This window comes from Aspergillus eucalypticola, assembly GCF_003184535.1.
Source record: "Aspergillus eucalypticola CBS 122712 chromosome Unknown BO83scaffold_23, whole genome shotgun sequence".
NCBI classification, from domain to species: Eukaryota; Fungi; Ascomycota; class Eurotiomycetes; order Eurotiales; family Aspergillaceae; genus Aspergillus; species Aspergillus eucalypticola.
This window is the reverse complement of record NW_020290297.1, coordinates 289,687-311,387: the sequence shown is the minus strand read 5'-3', so window position 1 is coordinate 311,387 and position 21,701 is coordinate 289,687. Positions and strand designations below refer to the sequence as shown.

General features: G+C 53.1%; 5 protein-coding genes across 5 annotated transcripts; 3 read left to right on the top strand and 2 right to left on the bottom strand.

Annotated features, from left to right (window-relative positions):
- Positions 1-495: 495 nt before the first annotated feature.
- BO83DRAFT_366508 (lysophospholipase family protein) lies at positions 496-2,533 on the top strand (the record flags this gene model as incomplete). The annotated part of the gene is made up of 3 exons (XM_025529716.1): positions 496-541; positions 628-1,291; positions 1,342-2,533. The coding sequence occupies 3 exons, from the start codon at positions 496-498 to the stop codon at positions 2,531-2,533; spliced, it is 1,902 nt and encodes a 633-aa protein (XP_025385274.1).
- Positions 2,534-3,091: 558 nt separating this feature from the next.
- Positions 3,092-8,536, top strand: BO83DRAFT_366506 (uncharacterized protein; the record flags this gene model as incomplete). Its single annotated transcript, XM_025529715.1, has 2 exons — positions 3,092-7,866; positions 7,916-8,536. 2 exons carry the CDS (start codon positions 3,092-3,094, stop codon positions 8,466-8,468), a joined length of 5,328 nt encoding a protein of 1,775 aa, XP_025385273.1. The 3' UTR covers positions 8,469-8,536.
- Positions 8,537-8,750: 214 nt separating this feature from the next.
- Positions 8,751-9,413, bottom strand: BO83DRAFT_380790 (huntingtin-interacting protein K). The gene has a single exon (XM_025531835.1). The coding sequence runs from the start codon at positions 9,274-9,276 to the stop codon at positions 8,779-8,781; it is 498 nt and encodes a 165-aa protein (XP_025385272.1). The 5' UTR covers positions 9,277-9,413; the 3' UTR covers positions 8,751-8,778.
- A 357-nt stretch (positions 9,414-9,770) lies between these two features.
- BO83DRAFT_380788 (3-deoxy-7-phosphoheptulonate synthase class II) lies at positions 9,771-11,680 on the top strand. The gene is made up of 6 exons (XM_025531834.1): positions 9,771-9,850; positions 9,920-10,029; positions 10,083-10,146; positions 10,200-10,292; positions 10,345-10,396; positions 10,447-11,680. The coding sequence occupies exons 1-6, from the start codon at positions 9,823-9,825 to the stop codon at positions 11,501-11,503; spliced, it is 1,404 nt and encodes a 467-aa protein (XP_025385271.1). The 5' UTR covers positions 9,771-9,822; the 3' UTR covers positions 11,504-11,680.
- Positions 11,681-11,929: 249 nt separating this feature from the next.
- BO83DRAFT_401272 (uncharacterized protein) lies at positions 11,930-20,605 on the bottom strand (the record flags this gene model as incomplete). The annotated part of the gene is made up of 10 exons (XM_025533454.1): positions 11,930-12,853; positions 12,916-13,162; positions 13,218-13,659; positions 13,756-14,077; positions 14,878-14,879; positions 15,075-16,080; positions 16,138-16,847; positions 16,899-18,121; positions 19,091-20,382; positions 20,444-20,605. 10 exons carry the CDS (start codon positions 20,603-20,605, stop codon positions 11,930-11,932), a joined length of 6,330 nt encoding a protein of 2,109 aa, XP_025385270.1.
- Positions 20,606-21,701: the final 1,096 nt, after the last annotated feature.

Genomic DNA, 21,701 nt, shown 5'->3' with positions numbered 1-21,701 from the left:
ATTGGGGAGTACAATGTGGGAGGTTTTTAGAATCCAGCAGTGTCTCCAAGATCGATCCTGTGTGAACCATTGTCCATGTTTGGTTTGCCAACTTTGATTCTCGTTAGTAGTCTCCGATCAGCCACTGCGATGACTGTCACTTCAGCTGCGGAATTGCCGGCTTAATCCAGCCTCCACATGTAGGTAGTAGTGTCCCAAACCATGGACTGCAATTCAATGCCATCTCCGCTGCAACCCTCCAATCATCAGTCGAAGATCCATGGTTCTTCGGTCACTATGATCATCCCCAAGACTTCGGTACCATTCTGGTGCTTGGCGAGTATTGATATTTCGTCTACCAACCAAGACCTTGGCTGCGCGGCAGCCTTGGTCGGGTTGGAAATCTGATGTGGTAGTCCTTGCTTGCTGTGAAGACGTCGTCGGAGAGGGCTGCTCTTCACCATTCCCACCCATTGGCTTCTTCTAAGAAACAGCAGCCGTTTGGTACTTGCTCATATGCAGTGCATAGCAGCTTTGCTTGCTCTTGCAAGCATATTCACAGGTCTGTTATTGTCATTCTCGGTCTCAATTTTATCACTGCACCACTTCCCGCAACTTCCGGGATGGTCTAACCGTAGAATTGCATAGGCATAAATGCTAGCTTCAATCATGACTACGGAAATCACTTGATGCAAGAGCGCGCGCTACCAAATGCACCAGATGGGTATACACCAACTACGGTCGAATGCGCTGCGAGTCGTCCCACGGTGCGCAGTGCGACAGCACTCTCGTCGAACGAATCGTCATGGCTGAGGACTCGAAGGAACAATACACTGTCGGCCATGAGAGAATTCTTCGGCCATGTCAATATTACGGACTTTGACGCTGTGGGGTACATCGACGGCATCTCGAGCAACACCTCCAATCTGCCTAACATTGGCGTCGCTGTCTCTGGTGGAGGGTACCGGGCTCTGATGAACGGTGCTGGGGCAATCAAGGCTTTTGATAACCGTACAGAAAATTCCACCAGCAGTGGCCAGCTGGGTGGGTTGCTGCAATCAGCAACGTACTTGGCTGGCCTCAGTGGTGGGGCGTGGTTAGTGGGATCTATATATTTGAACAATTTCTCCACCATCTCGTCGCTCCAGACCTACGATGATGGGGATGTCTGGCAATTCCAGAACTCGATCTTTGAAGGTCCCGACGGGGATAGCATCCAGATTATTGATACGGCGACCTACTACAGAGATATATATGACGCAGTGTCTGGAAAGGATGATGCAGGTTGGGAGACATCCATTACTGATTACTGGTATGAGCCTTGCCCAACTTTCGCTCAGCAGCAATACTGATGTCCACCAGGGGCCGCGCTCTTTCATACCAGCTCGTCAACGCCACTGCCGGAGGAATCAATTACACCTGGTCATCCATAGCCCTGACCAACTCCTTCAGAAATGCAGAAATGCCAATGCCCATACTAGTTGCAGATGGCCGGTACCCAGGCGAGCTCCTAGTCAGCAGCAATGCCACAGTCTACGAATTCAATCCCTGGGAATTCGGCACCTTCGACCCAACGGTCTACGGCTTCGTCCCAGTCCAGTACCTGGGCTCACGCTTCGTAGCCGGATCCCTTCCAAGCAACGAGAGCTGCGTCCGCGGGTTCGACAATGGCGGATTCATCATGGGAACCTCATCCACTCTATTCAACCAATTCCTCCTTCAAATCAACACAACCAGCCTCCCCAGCTTCCTAAAAGACGTATTTACAAAAATCTTAGAAGATCTCGGCGAAGACAGTCAAGACATAGCAGTTTACACCCCCAACCCCTTCTACCTATGGGCCAATTCCACCTCGCCATCCGCAAGCGAGACAGTCCTCGACCTCGTGGACGGCGGTGAGGACCTCCAAAACATCCCCTTACATCCACTCATCCAACCAGAGCGCCACGTGGATGTCATCTTCGCGGTAGACTCCTCGGCAGACACACAGTATAACTGGCCCAACGGCACCGCTCTAGTCGCTACCTACGAGCGCAGCCTAAACACCACCGGCATCGGCAATGGAACGTCTTTCCCTGTTATTCCCGACCAGAATACATTCGTCAATGAGGGGCTCAACACGCGCCCGACGTTTTTCGGGTGCAACTCGTCGAATACCACTGGTCCGGCGCCGTTGGTTGTGTACCTCCCTAACTTCCCGTACGTGACATTTTCAAACGTGTCGACGTTCGATCCGAGTTACTCGGAGGCGCAGAGGGATAGTATCATCTTCAATGGGTACGATGTAGCCACGATGGGGAATAATAGTCGCGATGGGGAATGGTCTGCTTGTGTTGCGTGTGCTGTTCTAAGTCGGTCGTTTGAACGGACTAACACTACGGTGCCGGATCAGTGTAACCGGTGCTTTGACAGGTATTGCTGGGATGGCACTACGAATAGCTCGAATCCGGGTACTTATGAGCCCAGTACGGTGTTCGATAATGTTGCGTACGCTGTATTGCCTGCTGTTTTTGCGACTGTGGCGGCTGCTGCGACTGTTTCGGCGTTTATGTAGGACATTTTTTCGCTGTACAATGTGTGTGTATGGTATGGTGTATATTTAGTAGTGGGAGTGACGCGCACAGAAAAGTCAATGCACGGTAGCTTCAATTATACGCGAAGTATATATTTCATAAATTCAAGGCATTCCATGAAATGAAGGAGTGATTGACGTGCTCGACTCCGGAAGAGGCAGCCCACGTTTCTCACGTGTCGCGTTACCAGGGGAACCACCGCCCGATCGCCCAAACAAGCAAGCGGCCACAAACGGCAGGAGCGTCGTCCACTTGGGCGACTTTGATGATCGGCCTCCTCCACTGCTAGCTAGTCAACAACCCACGCCAACTCGACCACCACACAAGCCCCCTGCTTACTTTAACCCTGCAGAAGAGCTTCCGGGGTTAAAGTAAGTGATTGTTCACTTATCGCCAGTGGACGCACAATGAGCACGGCAATTCAATACTAAATCCCCACCGCCACCGACAGATCATAACAGAAGCGGGACATCAACAACACCCACCTCCGACCTCCCGCGCGGTTGTATTTACCGACCCCGAATATCAATCAACACACAATGGCTCGCGCAGCAGTCATCCCACAGTCGCCGCCCAAGCGGACGACGCGCACACGAACTAAGGGATCGACGACCACTACATCTGCTAAAGCTGCGCCCAAAACGACAAAAGCCAGGGCACCTAGCTCTGCCACCGAAGCGAGGAAAAGAGGCGGCCGGACAACAGCAACAGCAAGCAGACCAGCGGACGAAGATGCAGAGGAGTCGACAGACGATGAGATTGGCATGTTCTCTGAAAGGAAAACAACGACGGTAGCGAAACCTAAAGGCCGACCTACGACTAAACCCACAACTACCACAACTAGTCGTGGTAGGAAGGCCACGCCCACAACAAACGCGGATTCGGGCAGCGACAACGATGACGAGCTTGCTCAGTCGGACGCTCCAAAGAAGCGCGCTGGGAGACCGAGGACCAAGCCTGCGACGCCCGCAAAGACCGAAACCGTCCCAAAGACGCGAGGACGGCCGAAGGGTTCTACAGCAACAAAGTCGGCCAAGCCAGTCGATCCTGTGAAGGAAAACACGCGACTGAATGCGAAAGGTTTCACCGATATCGATTTCTCTTCCTCGCAGGAAGCGCCCAAACGTGTGTATATTGCGACGAACTCTACGACAGCGAGATCGAATATGCTGCGTGGACCGGCGAAGAAGAAGAAGGTTACATTCCAGGATCCGTCCGAAACTGCAGAAGAAGACATGAGCGAGCCATCTCCCCCGCCGGCTGCTGGAAGGCGACGAGGGACGATTGGGCCTGGACGTCAGGCAGGTCTTGCGTCCAAGCCGGTTCGCAAACCTGCAGCGACCTCCGCTAAGGGCCGGAAGCCGGCGACGGCCAAGAAGGAGGGTCCTAAACCTCTTTCGCCGAAGAAGGCAACGCAGGTCGCCAAAGCGCTTTCGTCGTACGCCGACTCGGATGGAGAGGACGATGAGCTGAGCGGCGATAAAGATCAGGTCAAGTTTGTTGTCAACTCACCCCCCAAACACGGATCAGAAAATACCGGCCTTAGTTCACCAGTGAAGAGAATCAATATCACTGGAAAGTTCCGGAAATCTCTCGACGAGAATGGCGAGCCTCTGCCTGGTCCTAGACGATCGATCGACTTCAATGATACACTCCTTATGTCCAGCCCTGCTCGTCGACCACCCCCCTCACCTTTCAACTTCTCAATGAGAGAAACACCCAAGCGTGGAGCGTTCGCTCCACGCGATGATCACAAGTCGTTATCACAACCCCATCTCTCCCCAACACACAACTCACCGCTCAAATTGTCGCCCAGGAAGGCACACTTGGAGACTCCGAAGCGAGGAAGCGTCTTTTTGGACAGTGGCAAGCCGTTGTCGCAACCCAACTTTACCCCAGGGCACAATTCCCCTCTCAAGGCGTCACCCAGAAGGGGCCTATTCGGGGCGTCGTTCACGTCACAGGCCCACGCCGAATCCACGTCGACCCCATTGAGACACAGTGTATCTTTCCTTCAAAGCCCGGCAAAAAGGATTGCGTCGCCATTCAAAAGCTCGTTGTTTGCAAGCAGAAGCCCCATAACCGAGGATGTCCAGGTTGACATCAGTGATGTGGAAGAACCTACTACCCCTGACGTCGATGAATCGCCGCTTAGAATGACCGAATTTCAGGAAGTCAGGGATGCTGAAAGTGAAGACGAGCAGGTTGATGACGATTTCCCTGAGGGAGTCAAAGATAACGATGCGACCAAGGAAATCGATACGAAATCCCCAGCCGCTGCAGAAGAGTCCGACGAAGATACTCTGCACAAAGAGTTTGATCGGGAGCAGACCATAGAGTATGAAGAGGAATACACGGGAAATGCGGCTGAGGATGTCACGACGCATGAGGAGCATATTGAAAGTGACGTTCGCAATGACCAGCAGTCTGAAGAGCCTGCTCACGAGTTGGTCGAGGCCACTGAGGAGTCTATGGAGGAGTCTGAAGAAGACTTCAAGGACGATGCCATGGAGGAACCTGCTGGTGAGCTAGTCGGGTCTACAGAGGAGCCCATTAAGGAGCCCGAAAACGAGCATATGGAGGAGCCTATGGAAGAATACACGGAGGAGATGGCCGAAGAATCTGTTAGTGATCCGACCGAGCATATCGATGAGCCTGTGGAGGAACCCATGGAAGAAGTCGCCGATGAGTCAGTGGAGCCACCCATGGTGGAGACCGAGGAGTCTGTCGAAGCAGGAGTGACTGAGCCTGCCGAGGAATCCTCTGAACCTCCCATCAAAGAGCTCGTTACCGAGCCTGACGCTGAACTTGTCAGGGAACCGGAAGCTGAGCAGACCTACCCAACGGTTGAAGGTGAAGAGACTGGCGAGATGAGTAACGAGCATGAAGCTCAGGAGAACGCCACCGAGTACGCTGAAGATAGTCCAGAGCTCGATGCTGAGGTTTCCGTCCCCGACACTAGAGAGGACACCGTGGAAATGGAAGATATTTCCGTTTCCCTGCCCAAGGACTTTAGCCCGTCAAACCGCAGTGAGACGCGCGAGTCTATCGTTGAAGAAGAGCCTTCAGCCGGGTACGACCAAGGGGGTGTTGAGCAACCCGAGCATGAGGCAGAAGAGCGCACTGAGACAACGGACTCGGCAACTGAAACTGCTCCAGGCCCAGCCAACACAGGACTAAGAAGCAGCTTGGTTGAAGGCCTTGAGGATGTCTTCGTCGAACGCGCAGCACCCCCTGAGCCTGTCAATGATGACCGTGATGGCTCGGAGACGGAGGACGACCCGGATATGCTGGAGGCGGCCGACGAAGAGAATGCTGCAGATGCTTTTGACGACTTTGACGACGTGGACGACCAGTACACATTCGATGACAGCGAACCAACGCTCGTGGGGTTCGAACCGACCGAGCGGATCCCACCTAACCTCGTTCCCATTCAGCCATACGAAGTCGAAGAAGCGGAAGATCCTTTCAGCCCTTCGCGTCAGGCTCAGAACGCCTCCAGGCGTGTTCTTTCGCCCGTTCGTATCCTTGAAAGCCCTATCAGGCGAAGCCCTATCAGGCGAAGCCCTATCAGGCGCAGCGCGAGGAATGCTCCTACACCTGCAGCAGCCATGGACAATGGGACGCAAAACAATGCCGACCTCTCGGACCCATTCGTTGAGCACAGTCGTGCAACACCTCGTCGTAGATCTACTCGAGGACTACTTTTCGATAACGCCCCTCGTTTCACACCACTGGCGCAACAGTTTAGACAGTGGAAATCTAACAGCCCTGAGAAGGCGCAGGCGACGCGACCACGGAGGGGAATCTTCTCTTTGGGAGGCCGCAGGAGGTCTAGCAACGTTACTAGTACTTCTGAGGTTTTATATCCTGATGTATCCAGGCAGGCAGAAGCTTCATCGTCTAAGCCGCAAACTTCGCAGCAAGAGCGGGAAGATGTCGATGTGCCTGAGGTTGCTGGAATTGAAGAGCAGGAGCCTGAAGAAAATGCCGAGCCAGCCCACGAGGAGACTCCAATGCCTGTTTCGCCTGCTGCGCAGGAACAGAGTGAGGATGTCGACGTCCCGGAGAACGATGAGGATCAGGAGCAGGAAGCGGAACCGATCGCTGAGGAGCCAAATCAACCTTCATCAGCTGAGTTGCCAACTCCGCAAGAAGACTTGAATGATGTTGATATGTCTCTACCTGAAGAGCAAGATCAGGATCCGGAACCAGTTGATGAGGAGCCAAGCCCGGAGAAGGCTTCATTACCCAACTCGCCTATTCTGGAGGAAGACAGTAATGATGCCGATATGCCTGCTATACATGAAGACGAGCCGTCACAGCCCATTGGCGACATGCCCAGCCAAATGGAGGCTTTGCCGGCTGAACCTGACACTTTGCAGGAAACTGACAAGTCTGCTGATATTCCCGAAATTTACGAAGACGAAGATTCTGGTTCTCAGCAAGCTGGCGATACTGAGACCTTCGAGGAGCCGTTGGAGCAGTCCGCAGAGGTAGTTGAGAGCAGCCAGGAGGCTGTGGCCGACGCAAGCGAGGATAAGGAGAACATGTACGCAGTGCCGTCCGTGCCTGACAGTCTCGCTTCTGAGTCGCAGCCAGACAAGGAAAGAGAGCTCGGGGATATTCCCATTCTCGCACCTTCTACTCCGATGAAAAACAGGATTCCTGAGATGCAGACTGTACACACGGTATCTAAAGTTCCACTCAAGCCCGAAGGCCAGATATCGCCGTTGAAAATGTCGCGCAAGCGTGGTCTTTCGCTCTCCGCCTCTTCCCCAGGGCGCTCCTCGAGACCCCGCATGTCGGCAATTGCACCCGTCGCGCGAAATGTTCCCCAGCTCTCACCTCGCAAATCGCCCCGGCTACAAAGAACCGCTTCGCGCCAGTCACTCGGCCAATCGCATACTCCTGATACAGCGAGAAAACCCAATGAGGCTCAAAGACCTGCACCGCCCAAGCGGCCCTCGTACTCTCCCAGCCCTAAGAAGAAGACGAAAACGCCTCGCACGAGCATCAGTGCTCCCAAGCTGGCTCTACAGGGCTCTGTTGTATATGTGGATGTGCACACAACCGAGGGAGAGGATGCTAGTGGCATCTTTATTGAGCTTCTGCAGCAAATGGGAGCCCGATGCGTGAAGAACTGGTCGTGGAACCCTCGCGCCAGTGTTTCTCCAGAGGAAGGAACAGAGCCCAAGGAGGGCAAGGTGGGAATCACCCATGTCGTTTACAAGGATGGAGGTGTCCGAACTTTGGAGAAGGTCCGACATGCCAGAGGCCTTGTCAAATGTGTCGGAGTCGGCTGGGTCCTTGAGTAAGTTATTCACTTGTCTGCCATGGATGCAGGTACTAACGTTGCACAGCTGCGAACGTGAGAACAAATGGCTCGATGAGGCACACTACGAAGTCGACCTGTCTATTATCCCCCGTGGTGGTGCTAAGCGTCGCAAGAGCATGGAACCACGCGCTTTGAGCAACGTCAATGGCACTCTTGTCAAGACCGACGCGGCGAGTGCATCTGCAAACCGCAGACGATCTAGCCTTGCCCCTCCCAAAGAATCCATCCCCAGAGATGCGACACCCTCTTCGCGTGATGAGCCATCTACCCCCGACGCCACTCCTAAGATTGGCGCCGGTCACACGGAAGCAGACCAGCAGTACTGCCACACGCCCAAGACTCCGGGCTACACTCTTGACATGGATGCCATTGGCATGTCGCCAGCCACACCATTCTACCTGTCACAGCGGACGAAGCTCGTGCAGCAGACCTGTCCTCCGAAGCAGACCCGCCAAGGTCTCTTTACCACGCCGGCTGCGGCACGCGAGCCGAACCAGAAGCTGCGGGCCAAATTGGAGGCAGCTAGACGAAAGAGTATGGCGTATAAGCCGCGAGTGGGGAGTCCCCTTGTTGAGTAGATTTTGGTTGATTTTGTTTCGCACCGGATTGGCTTGGTTTTTGCTCGATTCCGGTTACTGGATATCTGTTTATGGTTATGGTTATACTACATACCCCTTTGTTGTCTAGTGGCGTATGGTTGGATTATAGTAATTGGAATTCATTTCATCTATATCTACTTACGTGTATGTTTCAGCTTTGAAGCAAAGTAATCTTGATGATTTACGATGGAGGCATATTCGATATTGATTCGTATTCATCATCATTACAATCAGACATGATTTGTCGATGCGAGACCAGCTCAGCACTCAACCTACCGCACTCGTATACTCACAGACCCGGATCAACAGAGACAAAGGCTCTCATGGCGTCCACCACATTCCCACCATGCAATCTTAACAACTCGGTCGCAGTGCTCTTATTCAATTCCAACTCCTCGACCTTGTCCACCATCGCCATTAGCCTCCACCCAAACCGTTCTCCTAGGTATTGACATACCAAAAGATTCACATCCTCCACCGCCACCTTAACCGCCTTCTTCTTAGCCCCTTCCACCGGAACCCTCTTCTGGGCTTCAACCGGCTTCTGCACGCCACCACGACCAGCACCACCAGTTTGTCCCGAGGCGATCTCCAAGCGACTCATTGCCTGACCCAGAGCTTCCTGGTCAGCAGCGGAGGGAGTGGAGGAGGACTTGGGGGTGTCGGGGGCGATGTGGCTGGGGTTGAGGGCGGAAAGGGCAGCGGCGGCTTTGCGGTCTTCAGCGTTGGTGGGGTGTTGGTGTTGATGATGTTCATCGGGGTGGGCGGAGGGGATGGAGTCGGACATGGTGGATTGATGATACTGATTGATGATTTAAATGATTTGATTGATGCAGGATAGATGGGTTTGGAATTGGACTGTCAGACGTTAGTCAGGTCAGGGGCAAACAATGAAGATAAAACCAACTAGCTAAGTTAGTTAATGATGGTAGAGATAAGTAGTAGTATTGAGAACACATGACGTCGGAGTTCAATAATAAAATGGCATGGCAAGGAGAGCAAATTGCCTGTCTGGGTTAGCGGGACAGGCGTGACTCAAAAGAGTCCAAATCCGCGAATAACCGATTTTCTTTTTTTTGACTGCATTGAAAGTTAATTTAATTGAAAGTGTAACGTGTTTGTTGTTCTTTGCTTTTCTTTTTATTCTTCAGCTTGATTGCTTCTTCTTCTTCGTCGTCTCCCTCTACTTCCATCTCTTTTTTTCCTTTCCTCCGTTGCAGTCTTCATTCTTTCAATTCCAAAGAGCGGTGGGGAATCAACATCCACTCTTGACAGCGCCCTAGCGTCGATCAGTCACTAATCACTACTCGCTGCCTCCACCGACTCTGTCACAATGGCGGAGTCAGAATGGTCTCCTAGCTGTGTGTATACCCATCTATCTTTCTTCTTATGAGGAAGGAAAAGTAATGCGATGACTGATTCCCCATTAGCCTGGGCCTCGAAACCCATCAAGCAGGATGTCATATATGACGATGCGGCGGGCGTACAAGCCGCACTGGCGAAGCTGCAGAAACTCCCGCCGTTGGTCACGACTCAAGAGGTGCGATCTATCGCTTTGTTGAGAACTGAACAGACAAGCTGATATATTTGTAGGTGAATGATTTGAAGAAGAGCTTGAAGAATGTTGCATTGGGAAAGGCATTCGTACTCCAGGGTGGTGAGTACACGGATTTAGATTCCGCATTACGGCCGGTATTGATACTGTGCAAGGCGACTGCGCGGAGCTGTTCGATTACTGCAATATGGATATGATTGAAGCCAAGGTGAAGCTGCTTCTTCAGATGAGTTTGGTTCTAATCTGGGGTATGTCTCTTACTATTACTATGATATAACGAACCTTGCTAATATCACCTAGGAGCAAACAAGCCCGTCGTCCGTATCGCCCGAATTGCAGGCCAATTCGCCAAGTAAGTCTTCACTCTTTACATAAACAACAACACCCACTAACGACAAACAGACCCCGCTCCAGCCCAATGGAAACCATCGACGGCGTCGAAATGCCCTCCTTCCGCGGCGACAACATCAACGGCTTCGACGCCACCCCCGAGTCCCGCAAACCAGACCCCTCCCGGCTGGTCTCAGCCTACTTCCACTCCGCCGCGACACTCAACTACATGCGTGCCTCCCTCTCCTCAGGTCTCGCCGACCTGCACTCCCCTCTAGACTGGGGTCTCGGGCACGTCATCACCCCCTCCATCCGGGAGAAATACACCAAAATCGTCAACCGCGTCAAAGACGCCCTACGATTCATGCAAACCGTCGGCATCGACACCGACCGCGGCGTCGAGACCGTCGACATCTACACCAGTCACGAAGGCCTCCTCCTCGAATACGAACAAAGCCTCCTCCGACACCTCAAGAACCCCGACCCTCCCACCACCTCCACACAGCCCCCCAAATCCTACTACGCCACCTCCTCCCACTTCCTCTGGATCGGCGACCGCACCCGCCAAATCAACGGCGCACACGTCGAATTCTTCCGAGGCATCGCCAACCCTATCGGCATCAAAATCGGCCCTAGCATGACTCCCGCCGAACTCACCTCCCTCCTGGACATCGTCAACCCGGCCCGCGAAATCGGCAAAGTCACCCTCATCTCGCGCTACGGCGCAGCAAAGATTTCACAATACCTCCCCGCCCATATCGCCGCCGTACAAGCCTCGGGACACATCCCCGTCTGGCAATGCGATCCCATGCACGGCAACACGCAGGCCACACCGTCCGGGGTGAAGACGCGGCATTTCAGTGACATTCTCTCTGAGTTGAAGCAAGCATTGGAGATACATCGCGCGGCGGGATCATTCTTGGGTGGAATGCATCTGGAGCTGACGGGCGAGGCAGTGACGGAGTGTGTGGGTGGTGCTGGAGGGTTGACAGAGGAGGGATTGAGTGAGCGGTACACGACATTCTGTGATCCCCGGTTGAATGAGAAGCAAGCATTGGAGTTGGCGTTCCTGGTGGCGGGGTTTTATAGGGAGTTGGATGAGGAGTTGGCGGAGGATGAGTCTATATAACCAGCCCTGTCCCATTTGGACTAAAAATGGAAGGATAGTAACGTCTTTATGGTATGGAACTAATATATTTCTTTCGGGTCATTGGTAATAAGGTACTTCTGCTAAGTATTCAAGGATGTGTTGTGAGGGGAATCATTACATTGATACTAGCTAGAGTTGATTGGACTACTTTGATCCTTTTCATCTACCACCTTCCTAGTTCGAAATCCATACTAATACTACCTCTACTCCAATTCATACTCGTATTAAACAAACCATGACTACTAGTCAAATGGTATCCATCGATATGATATAAATATGAATAAAGGCCGTCTCATCTATCATCATAACCTAACTGACCCACCCACCCAACCACACCCTTTATCCATCCCATATACACACCAAACTAAATGCATATATACACAACTCCCCCCCAACTCCCCCAACCTACTTCCCAGCCCTCTTCTTCCTCTCAATCCCCCTCCCCTCCCAAATAAACCACAAAACAACCCACCCAACCATCGCCTCCACCGCCAACCCCCACCAAACACCCCCGACAAAATTCCCCCTCAGGCCCTCTCCCAACCCCCAACCACCCAAAAACGGCCCTAACGTTCTCGCCGCGGACGAAATACTCTGCGAGACGCCATTAATCGTGCCGAGCACCTTTGCATCCGAAACACTATTATTCACTAAGATAACTGCAGCGGGTAGTGCAAACGTCCTCGACACGACCTGTAGTGCTATCACGACCGTGAATGCAGGCCAGACGATGTATGCTGCGCGGGGAAGAAGGAGGAGGAAGGGCATGAGGGCGTAGGCGAGGGAGGAGAAAGGTAGGAAGGTGCGGAAGGACCGTAAGGTGCCGAGGTAGCCTTGGACCCAGGGGTAGATGAAGATTTGTAAAGGGAGGCCGATGATCCCGATGATGGCGGTGGCGAGCCCGACGCGGGAGGAGGGCAGGCCGAGGCCGCCGGAGAAGTGGAACCAGCCGGTTCTGGTGGAGGGAGGGGCGCGCGGGGTGGGGAGGAAGGTGAAGGTGATGGCGTTGAAGGCGGAGGTGTGGAAGGCGAGGAGGAATTGGGCGAGGAGGGTGAGGAGGACGTTGCGGGTGTAGATTTGGCGGAAGGAGGGGCGGGATGAGGTTGTTGTTGTTGATGAGGGCTTAAGGCGGGAGGAGCGGCTGCTGATGCTGATGCTGCGGCGGTGGTGGTGGGAGGTGTTATCGATGTAGAGGGATTCGTCGTCTGGGTGTTCGCTTAGGCGTTGGTAGTATTTGCTGTCTTTGTGTTTGGTTCGGCAGAGGGCTCGTGAGATCCGGTGCCCGAGTTGACGGCCCCAGTCGCTGCGGTGGCGGGCTGTTTCGTGGGTCTGTAGCTTGATGATTAGATGATGGATTGATGAAGTGGACATTGGTTTGGGGATGGGCGTACCTCGTCTAGACCGAAGAAGACAGCCAGCAACGAGCAGAAGATGAACACTGCACTGAGCAGGTTTGGTAGCAAGAATGGCCATTTGCGCATCCACTCCACCCCATTCGCACCACCTAGGAACGTCCCTGGACCGAAGATCTGGGGATAGTTCTTGACAGGATCAGCTAGGGCACCGCCCAGCACTGGGCCGATGATGACGCCGATGTTGAAGCACATGGGCAGTAAGAGGAACGCTCGAGATTGATATCTGCATTTGTCAGTGATCGTATCCATCTTGGGAAAGAGACAGGGTATGGACGTACTTCTTCTCCTCAATAATCTCCGCAATCATCGTCCTCATCACACCCACATTGCTATTCAACACACCTCCCAGCGTGCGAAACACCGCAGCAGCCACAAACGACCGCGAGAACCCAAATCCCAAGCACGAGATACACGTCCCCAACGACCCGATCAGCAACACTCTCTTCCTCCCCATCCACTCCGCATCAGCTAGTCGTCCCCACCACACAGCCGTCAGGAACTGCGCCGCAGTGAAACTGCCCTGCAGGATGCCTGCCTGTCTGGAGATAGTCGAGTCCGGTAAGGACGGATCGAACGACTTGAGCTGGTAGAACATGTACGCTTGCAGGGAGGTCTGGGTGAGTGGCTCTGAGAGACGGGCGATGGTCAGGATAGCAAGTTGGCTCTTTTTCGGTAGTGAGGACCATGTTACGGGTTTTTCGTCGGTGTCGTTGTTGTTTTCTTCGTTGGGGTTGGGGGCGTCCTCGTTCGCGATCAGATTGGTATTTTCTTCGTCGTCACCGTCGCTGTCGCTGAAGCTGTCACTGTCGCTGTCACTGAAGCTGCTGTCATCGTCGTCGTCGCTACTGTTGTGATCATCTACTGATAAGCGCCGCGACTGGGAGGACTCGGGCATGGGCGCCGGCGCAAGTATACGAGTCTGCGCCGAGCTGCCGTCGTGGATGGCAGTGTTGACGCTGTCTTTGTCGCCGTCGATGGAGGAATCGACTGACATGGCGGGCGACAGAAATTGGGTGTCCGGATTCTTGCGGAGGCGTGAGGCGTCGGCCTCGGACGCGGAGATAGCAGTAGTAGTATCTACATGATTGTCGGTGTGGGAGTTGCGGATCTCGGGTGGTTGTGTGAAGGTCATATATAGCTATTGTCGTGAAGAAACAGTAGGAGAATCTGGGGAAGCCGTCAGGTACTTCAAAGTCAAAGTTCAACGGAGACGATAAAATCTACGGAAAAAGAAAAGGGTGGGAACAAATCTGGGGAGAAGAAGAAAGTGGATAAGAAGAAAGCCGAAGAGGCGATGAGCCAAAGATTCGCCCGAAGCTTGTCATCCCCGCTAAACCTGCCTCGGGTTTAGTCGCCGCGACTTTGCCGATGCCTGATTCTGTATAGACGAGGATGCGACATGCATATCGCTCCCCATTCTTGTCATCCTGCACTGTGTAACACCGCGTCCCTTACATGGCTAGACACCCCCTACTCAATTAAACGAACATTGCATGTACGCAAGCAAGTATTGACTCATCGGTGCTACCGTTTCAAACACATCCTTATCCAATCCCATCCCAGACAGGCAGTAATCAATTCAACAAGGCTAGGCCTCCCTGCATCCGATTCAGAACGCCGTATCCAACACTATTAAGGACAAAGAGAAGAAAAGAAGAAGGAAAAGGAAGAAAGAAAGAAGGGTGAAGACCAAGTCCGATCGCATCCCGTTGCGAGATCAACACCTGGACGGAGATCTTATTCAGTCCGTCGACGTCCAAGAACAACCTCAAGCAACAGACACATGAACGAGTCTGAGGACTCTCAAAGACAGTCACACACCACATGCATGGCGGACACATTCCTCGATGATCAACTCAAAGACCCTGCACATCATCGCGTTCTCAAAAACCAGGGACATACACAAAGTCAGTCGGAAACCTGATCCAAAAACGTTACATCTGCACAAGACTAGGAGAGCGTGAGAGAAAAAATAGAAATGAAAGACAAGGGGAATAGAGAAAAGTACACTGTCAAAAATCACACATGCTCAAGACCAATGTAACAAATCAAGGAAAAGAAAAAGAGCGAAAGCTCGGTGGTATTCAACTAGTTGCGAAGGCTTCCACCGGTCCTGCCCGTCATCTCCAGCGTACTTTCAAACCCCTCCCAAGGGAGCTCATCATCGTCTTCCGAGTCCGGTTCCTTGCGAGAGGACTTGTCCGTGGTGGCAGTGACGTCCGCTGTCCGTGCTGCCGTATCGATTCCAATCGACTGAAGAGTTACTTCCATCTCCTGCTCCGTCATCTCACGGCCATTCTGCTTCTGGCCTTCAAGGACGTCGTACAGCGCATAAATCTGGTCGGCCTTCATGTCGATATCCTTCAACAGCTTCTCGATCTTCTCGCCCACAGACTTCCTCTGTCGCTTGCTCAGCGAGGCATCCAGCTTGTTGTACGAGCCCTGGTATGCCACCAGCTGCATCTTCAGGTGGGCCAGCTCATCTTCCAAAGCCTTGAGCACGGTCGCGAGGGCAAGCTCTGGTGATTGCGCGGGGCGCATGGTAGGCTCCTCATTGTAGACAGACGGCTCGGGCATACGCTCCGAAACGGGAACGGGCTTCGGAATCTTCACTGCCTCTGCAGTATGTTCACAAGAGGCACCTGGAATGGACTGCTTGCAGACCGTGCAGTTTTTGCCATTGTGCTTAGTGGCACTGTCAAGTGCACGCTGAGCAGGTTCAGGAAGCTTTGAAAGATTGTTCTCGACCAGATGCGCGGGGTTGAACGTAATATCAGGCAAGATAATGGCCGAGGTCATCTCTTCGGCCATCCTCCGCCGGCGTCGCTGAGAAGCAGCAGCCCCGGAGTTGTCCGAATGCCGTCTGGGGCGTTCGACAGGCACCGACAAGTTACTTTCTCCTTCAGTCATGCTAGCCTTGGAGTTGGCGGTCAAGTCACCCATGGCCGAGGCGGGTCTAGATGGCAACCCCTTGCTTTCTTTGAGGGAAGACTTTCTGGGAATCGTCGACTTAGCCAGGCTCTGCCGGGTCGTGTTTCCGGTCTCGTTTGCAGTCTGCTCTTTGCTTGTACTCGACTGCCGCCGTTTCCGAGCCAGGCGTTCCTCTTCCAGCGTCTTCCGCAGTTGAGCGATTTCACGTTCCTGAAACTGGAGTAAGTACGGGTGTGCAATGAGACAATAATATGAAAGGAAACTTACATCAACGAAGCTCAGCAGGGTCAAGTCCTGCTCCGTTGCATTGGATTTCTTGGTGTTTCCAGTGACCTCCCCAGTCGATTCAACAGGCTCAGTCTCCTCCACCTCTTCGACAACCACTCTCTTGACGCGCTGTTTGCCAGTGTTTGACTGCTTCCTGGTACTCACATCACTGCTCTCCGACCGGCTCTTGGACTTTCCTGATCTCGACTTCGACTTTTCCCTGGTCTGGGGGACGTCGATCGAAAACAGTGCCTCTTCTGCACGCTCCTTTTCAAGCCGGGAAATTTCCTTATCAACCTGCGTCGAGATCTTGGCGCGCGAATCTTCCTGACGTCTAGACTTGGATCGCGAGCTCTTGCCAGTGACCTCGCGGGTGCTTCGGCTCGTATGCTTGCTATGTTGCGTATCAATCTGGCTATCCTCGTCGCTTGCATCAGTCATAGAAGACTGCTCTGACTCGACTGTGTCCTCACGTGCTCTGGAGCCCGCGGACAAGATCTTCGATATCTGCGACTTCAGGTCTGCATTCTCCTGGCGCAGATTCTGATTCTCGCTCTTGAGGTCTTGACTCTCCAGATATGCAACTCCCAATTGAGAGACGGCCATGTCTCGTTCTCGGTTCAGCCGCTTCAGTGTTGATTCCTGAATCTGGGCCTTTCTTTCGATAATGTCGAGTTTGTTCTGCAGAGCCAGGTTGGCGGCATCCAGTTCTGAATACAGAGTTAGCTCAGTATCGCGAAGACTAAAATAGAAGTGCTTACTTTGATTTTCGTTGGCAAGCTGATCTCTTCGGTAATCATCCTCGTCGGATTCGTAAGGTCGGCTACGACCATGCTTGTCCTTTGAGCGCTTGTTTGCCCGTAGCGTTTCATTCTCCCGCTTCATGTCATCCATCCTCCGTTCGGCGTCAGACTTGGATCTCTCCAATTCTGCAACCTTGTCCTGCAAGAGTCTCAACGAAACGAAGAGTGCCTTCTCATCTTCCGGAATCGGGACAGCATCCAGCGGCATGTGTTCGCGAGTCAAAGAAACATCAGTAGCATCATGCGGAGGGGAGACAAAGCGCGTCGTCCGTGCTCTGTTCTGACGTGTATACACGGGCGTACCGTCTTCATAGACGCCCGAGACCAACTCTGACAAGTTGGGAAGATCCGGTAGTAGGAATGACTGCTGAGTCGCCGTATCACCTGCATTGTTGGCCATATTGCGAGAGCTGTTACTGGACTTTCCGCGACGGAGTTCGCGAGCGTAAGCCTCCTGAGAAGCCTTCTCCACCGCATCGGCAATTTGATGAGAGAGGTTGGGGTTTCCAAAACGTGTCGGACGCGTACTGTTGGCCATGACCGGAGGCCTTTCGTCCTCGATTAGGGATCCTTCATAAGTATCGCGAACCTTTGCGTGCATGTCTGACAGCGTTCGTCGCTCTTTGCGGTTCGACTTGGCTGTGTGGGGATCAACGTTCTCCTTATGGGCAAGGCTGGCGCGTCTGATTTGAGCATCCTTTCGGAGACTATCGCTGACCGCTCTTCGTGCCGGGTTCCGCAGAGCAGACTTCTGAGGGGTATTAGAAGTAGGATAATCGAGTCTGACGGCGGGTGACGACGAGCGAACGCTGTTTTCGATGCTCATGTAGGAGTTCCTCGAGTCGTCCAATCGACGGGGAGGTTTTGTCGGGCCTCGGCCGGCCTCAATGGAGATGCTGTCGTCGTTGTCGGCCTCCTCTTCTTCTTCGGATGTGCCGACCGGGGAAAAATCTGGTAGATATTGCTCGAAGGTGGATGTGTTGAAAGCGTAATCGGGCTCTTCTTCCTCATACTCGTGGCGCTTCCTGGCGTTGGTGTGCATGGACGGAAGTCGGGGGCTACCATGACCGAGCTCCTTGGTGGACGCGAGCGCCTCGTGCTCAGGGTCAAAGTCGGAGCCAAACGACGCGAAGCTATTCGTTGTTGCTTCGCGCGACATGTTGCCGGTTGATGTGACGCGCCTTTTGGGGCGGTTTATTGACGGAGTGAAAAATCGAGTACCTCACAGGTACCAAATCGTTAAGCTGACTGAATCAGCAAAGTAAATTTGGAAGTAATCCGCTCGTTGTTCTGAGGCTGCAAGCTGCACGGCGGACAGTCAAATGTTTAGAGAGTCGCTGGTAGCGCGTCGGTGCAGCGCGAGTCTCCCGGCTTGAGGAGGAAGTAGCCAGGGAAACCACCACTGAAAGAAAAGGACGACAGTGCAATTGCCTAGAGAAGACAAGCCACTGCGGTTTACAGACTATCGCAGAAGCAGCACAATTGCACGGTAAGGCCTGGCTAACCGACTAGACAACGCAATGGGGACGCGAGTGGATGATGCGACGGAAATAAATGAGGAGGCTGGGCTGGCAACAAGTTACTACGTCCTCGACCAAGTGGAACTCGCCCGCTGCTTTTGGTTTGTTTACTCCCGTGGGCCCCCCTCCCGTGGAGCAGCTGACCGCCTTCCGAGTGCTTACGCCACGAGCCAAGCTGCAGAGATCGATAGTGATTATCCAATTTATGAAACTTATTCTAAACAACATTTTCGCACGTCGTTATTGAAGCTTTTGCATTGAGATTTTTCCATCATATGCTGGAGCGTATAATATGTGCAGACAAATCCAATAAACACAGTGCCCCCTTCTCTAAATGTACAGGCAGACTGGTGTGGGCTGAGAAAACAAGAAGAGCCGTCCATAGATTCGCCTTCAATAAAACGCCTTGCGGGCTAACATGAATGTCCAAGGGAAAGAAAACTATTGACAGGGTCGGAGAGTAATTAAAACAACCTATATGCTAGTATGTAGGGTCGTAAACGCTTATGCTCGTAACGGGTATTGGAATGCGCGGTCGGAAGGGGCGAGGAATGGCAGCCGTGAATGTAGACCGATGGGTCAGGTCTTCTAGTTGTTGAATAGACATATCGATAACAGAGAAATCAAGACGCCTGGTGACTATGAGTGTCTTCCCTCAAGAGGTGTGTTTCGGCTGATTCAGAAGCAGGGTGTTCTTCGACACGCTCTTCAGTGATGGGTTGAGTGGTGGTGGCAGGTTGTTCGGTAGTTTGTTCGGCGGTTTGTTGCTCTTCCGGCTCCTCTTCCCGCAGAGGATTCGTGGGCGTGGTGGGAGTGTTGCTGATAGGGCTGGCCACATCGATATGGATGGTTGGCAAGGGGGTCAAGTCACGAAGCTGCGGTGCATGCTCGCCCCTCTCCGCAATTGGACTCGTATAAGGTGGCGCTTCTCCCCATTCCAGGACCTCGTACTCAGGCGGCGGGATGTTGAGTTCACCCACATCACCCTCGTCGACCGTTATTGACGGGCGATCAGCCGAATGAGCAGACGCCGCATGCGATGGCACCTGAGTTAAAGTCTCCGCATCGGAGACGTTGGATACCCCAGACTGGTACGACGAGTACGACTCGCCTCGAGAATGAACGCCGGTGAGAATCGATCCTGAGGATCGATCGGGTGCTGATGCATCGGTGAGAAGAGGACGACGGTCCGAATCGGGCGACGTGGCTCTGATACGCGACCCGTCATGCCGCACGTGGCCCAGTTCTGCATAAGAGACACTGGAGATACGCCTATCGCGACCACGGTTACGAGATTCCGCCAGAGCCGCGCTGAGGTTTGAACCACTCCCATTGGCAGACGCGCTGCTTCTCGCGCGGGCCCGACTCTCCTGCCGGAGTTCTTCCAGGCGAATATAGTCCCCGCGAGCACGAGCCTCCCGGCGCTCCTGTCGCCGCCATTCACGGTCGGCCATCTCCTCTCGCCGTTGCAAACGGATTTGGTACAAAGACTCCATCAGCTCTTCTCTGCGGGATTCCTCCTCTTCAGCTGTTTCGGGGAACTCGACAACCATATCCATGCCTGCTCGCTCCCCCTCTCGAGCAATGACCTGCTCCGTTGGCTTGGGACTGGGCGAGTAGGCGGGGAGGGTGATGACTGAGCGAACCGATGTATCCCGTCGAACATTGCTCGTATTGTTGGCGGCCGGGGTGGTAGTTCGCATCTCCGAGCCTCCTTCGGCGGGCGTGTCTCTGGCGTTTGCATTTGGATTATTCGCCCCCGGGACCTGACCGTATGAGACGCCCACGTTCCACCTATTCCATTTGTCCTTTAGGAATTTTCCAGGCAGATATTTCGGGCGACAGTTCATGCGACGGAGGGTACGTAAGACGAAATAGGTCATTAAGGCGGATGCCACGGCGAAGACGATGCAAGCGACGCACTGCAATTAGAGGAAAAGATGCATTAGTGACTGCGGGAAACCGAAGAAAGAGAGCACCCACTATTATAATGATGTTATTCCTGCTCGAGTTACTATTGTCGGAGGTGTGATTTTTATCCTGGCTATTATCGGTGTTATTGGTGTTGGTATTGGGACTGTTGATAATGTTGCCCGGACCATCCTGACGGATGTCAAATTGGCGGAAGTTGACTGGAATGTGCATGCTGTGGATTCCGGGCGATCGGGAATGAGCCCAGATCTATAGCCCCTAAAACATGCAGACCAGCTAGAAAGTCGACGATAGGAGGTATTATCGCAGGCAAAAAGAGGTTTGGAAAAACCCGGATCGGAGGCGAACTGGAAATGGTAGCCTAAACCGGGAACGCTGCGGAACTGGCGGATGAACAGTGAAGGTTTGGTACTCGGTGGTATGAATGAATAAGAAAAAAAAGCAAGATAGGCTGCAGAAGGGGGCCTGGGGAGGGGGGAGATTTGATAAGATATTACGAATCAGACCATAAAATGCGACTGAAATCAACACGAATAGCTAGAGATAGAGCCAGCAATAATGATTGAGATGGTAGATTATGGAGAAGAAGAGACATGCGCGAATCCATGGCCTCAAGCTGTGATGGCTGGGGAAGAAAGGACCAGGAGAGAGAGAATACGAGCAGGACCGCGGCAAGATTTCAGCGGCTAACTGGTGTCAGAGAATGACGATGCTCATCATTCCAAGACAGACCTGCAAGTGGTTGTCGAATGGCAAGAGGGGGAGGGCCACAGATTGGCGCTGATTGACTGATTGCTGATGCTGATGCTGATGCCGACGAGAAAGTGGCTGGGTCGGGCTGGGTCGCTGGCGGAGATAAAATAGCGAATGGATTTTTCCCCAGCCAGAAAGAAGTGACTGATCAGAAGTAGTAAGTAGTACGACCCTTGGATGCTTCCAGACTCAGGAGGTCAAATTGATCCTGACACGACACAATTACGCATCAACCGAGTCTCTATACAAATTAAAAAGGACTCCATCGCACCTCCCGACTAATTAAAGACGATCTCATTGTGAAACGAGAGGCGCAATACAAATTTGAAGCTGCCGGGTTTTCCTTCCCGAACCACCGGCGCGTGCCAATTTTAGAACACGTTCCTTCGCTGCTGGTTTTCTGGTTGGTGTCGGATCAGCGTTGGGGGTTGTTCTCAGTTGATAGATTTGCTCCAGACGCCTCTCTATCTAGCTTTTAAGTTCGGTCAGCTTATTGCCCGAGGAAAATTAAGCTCACTTATATCATCGCCAGGGTCACTGAGCACCACCAGGGATG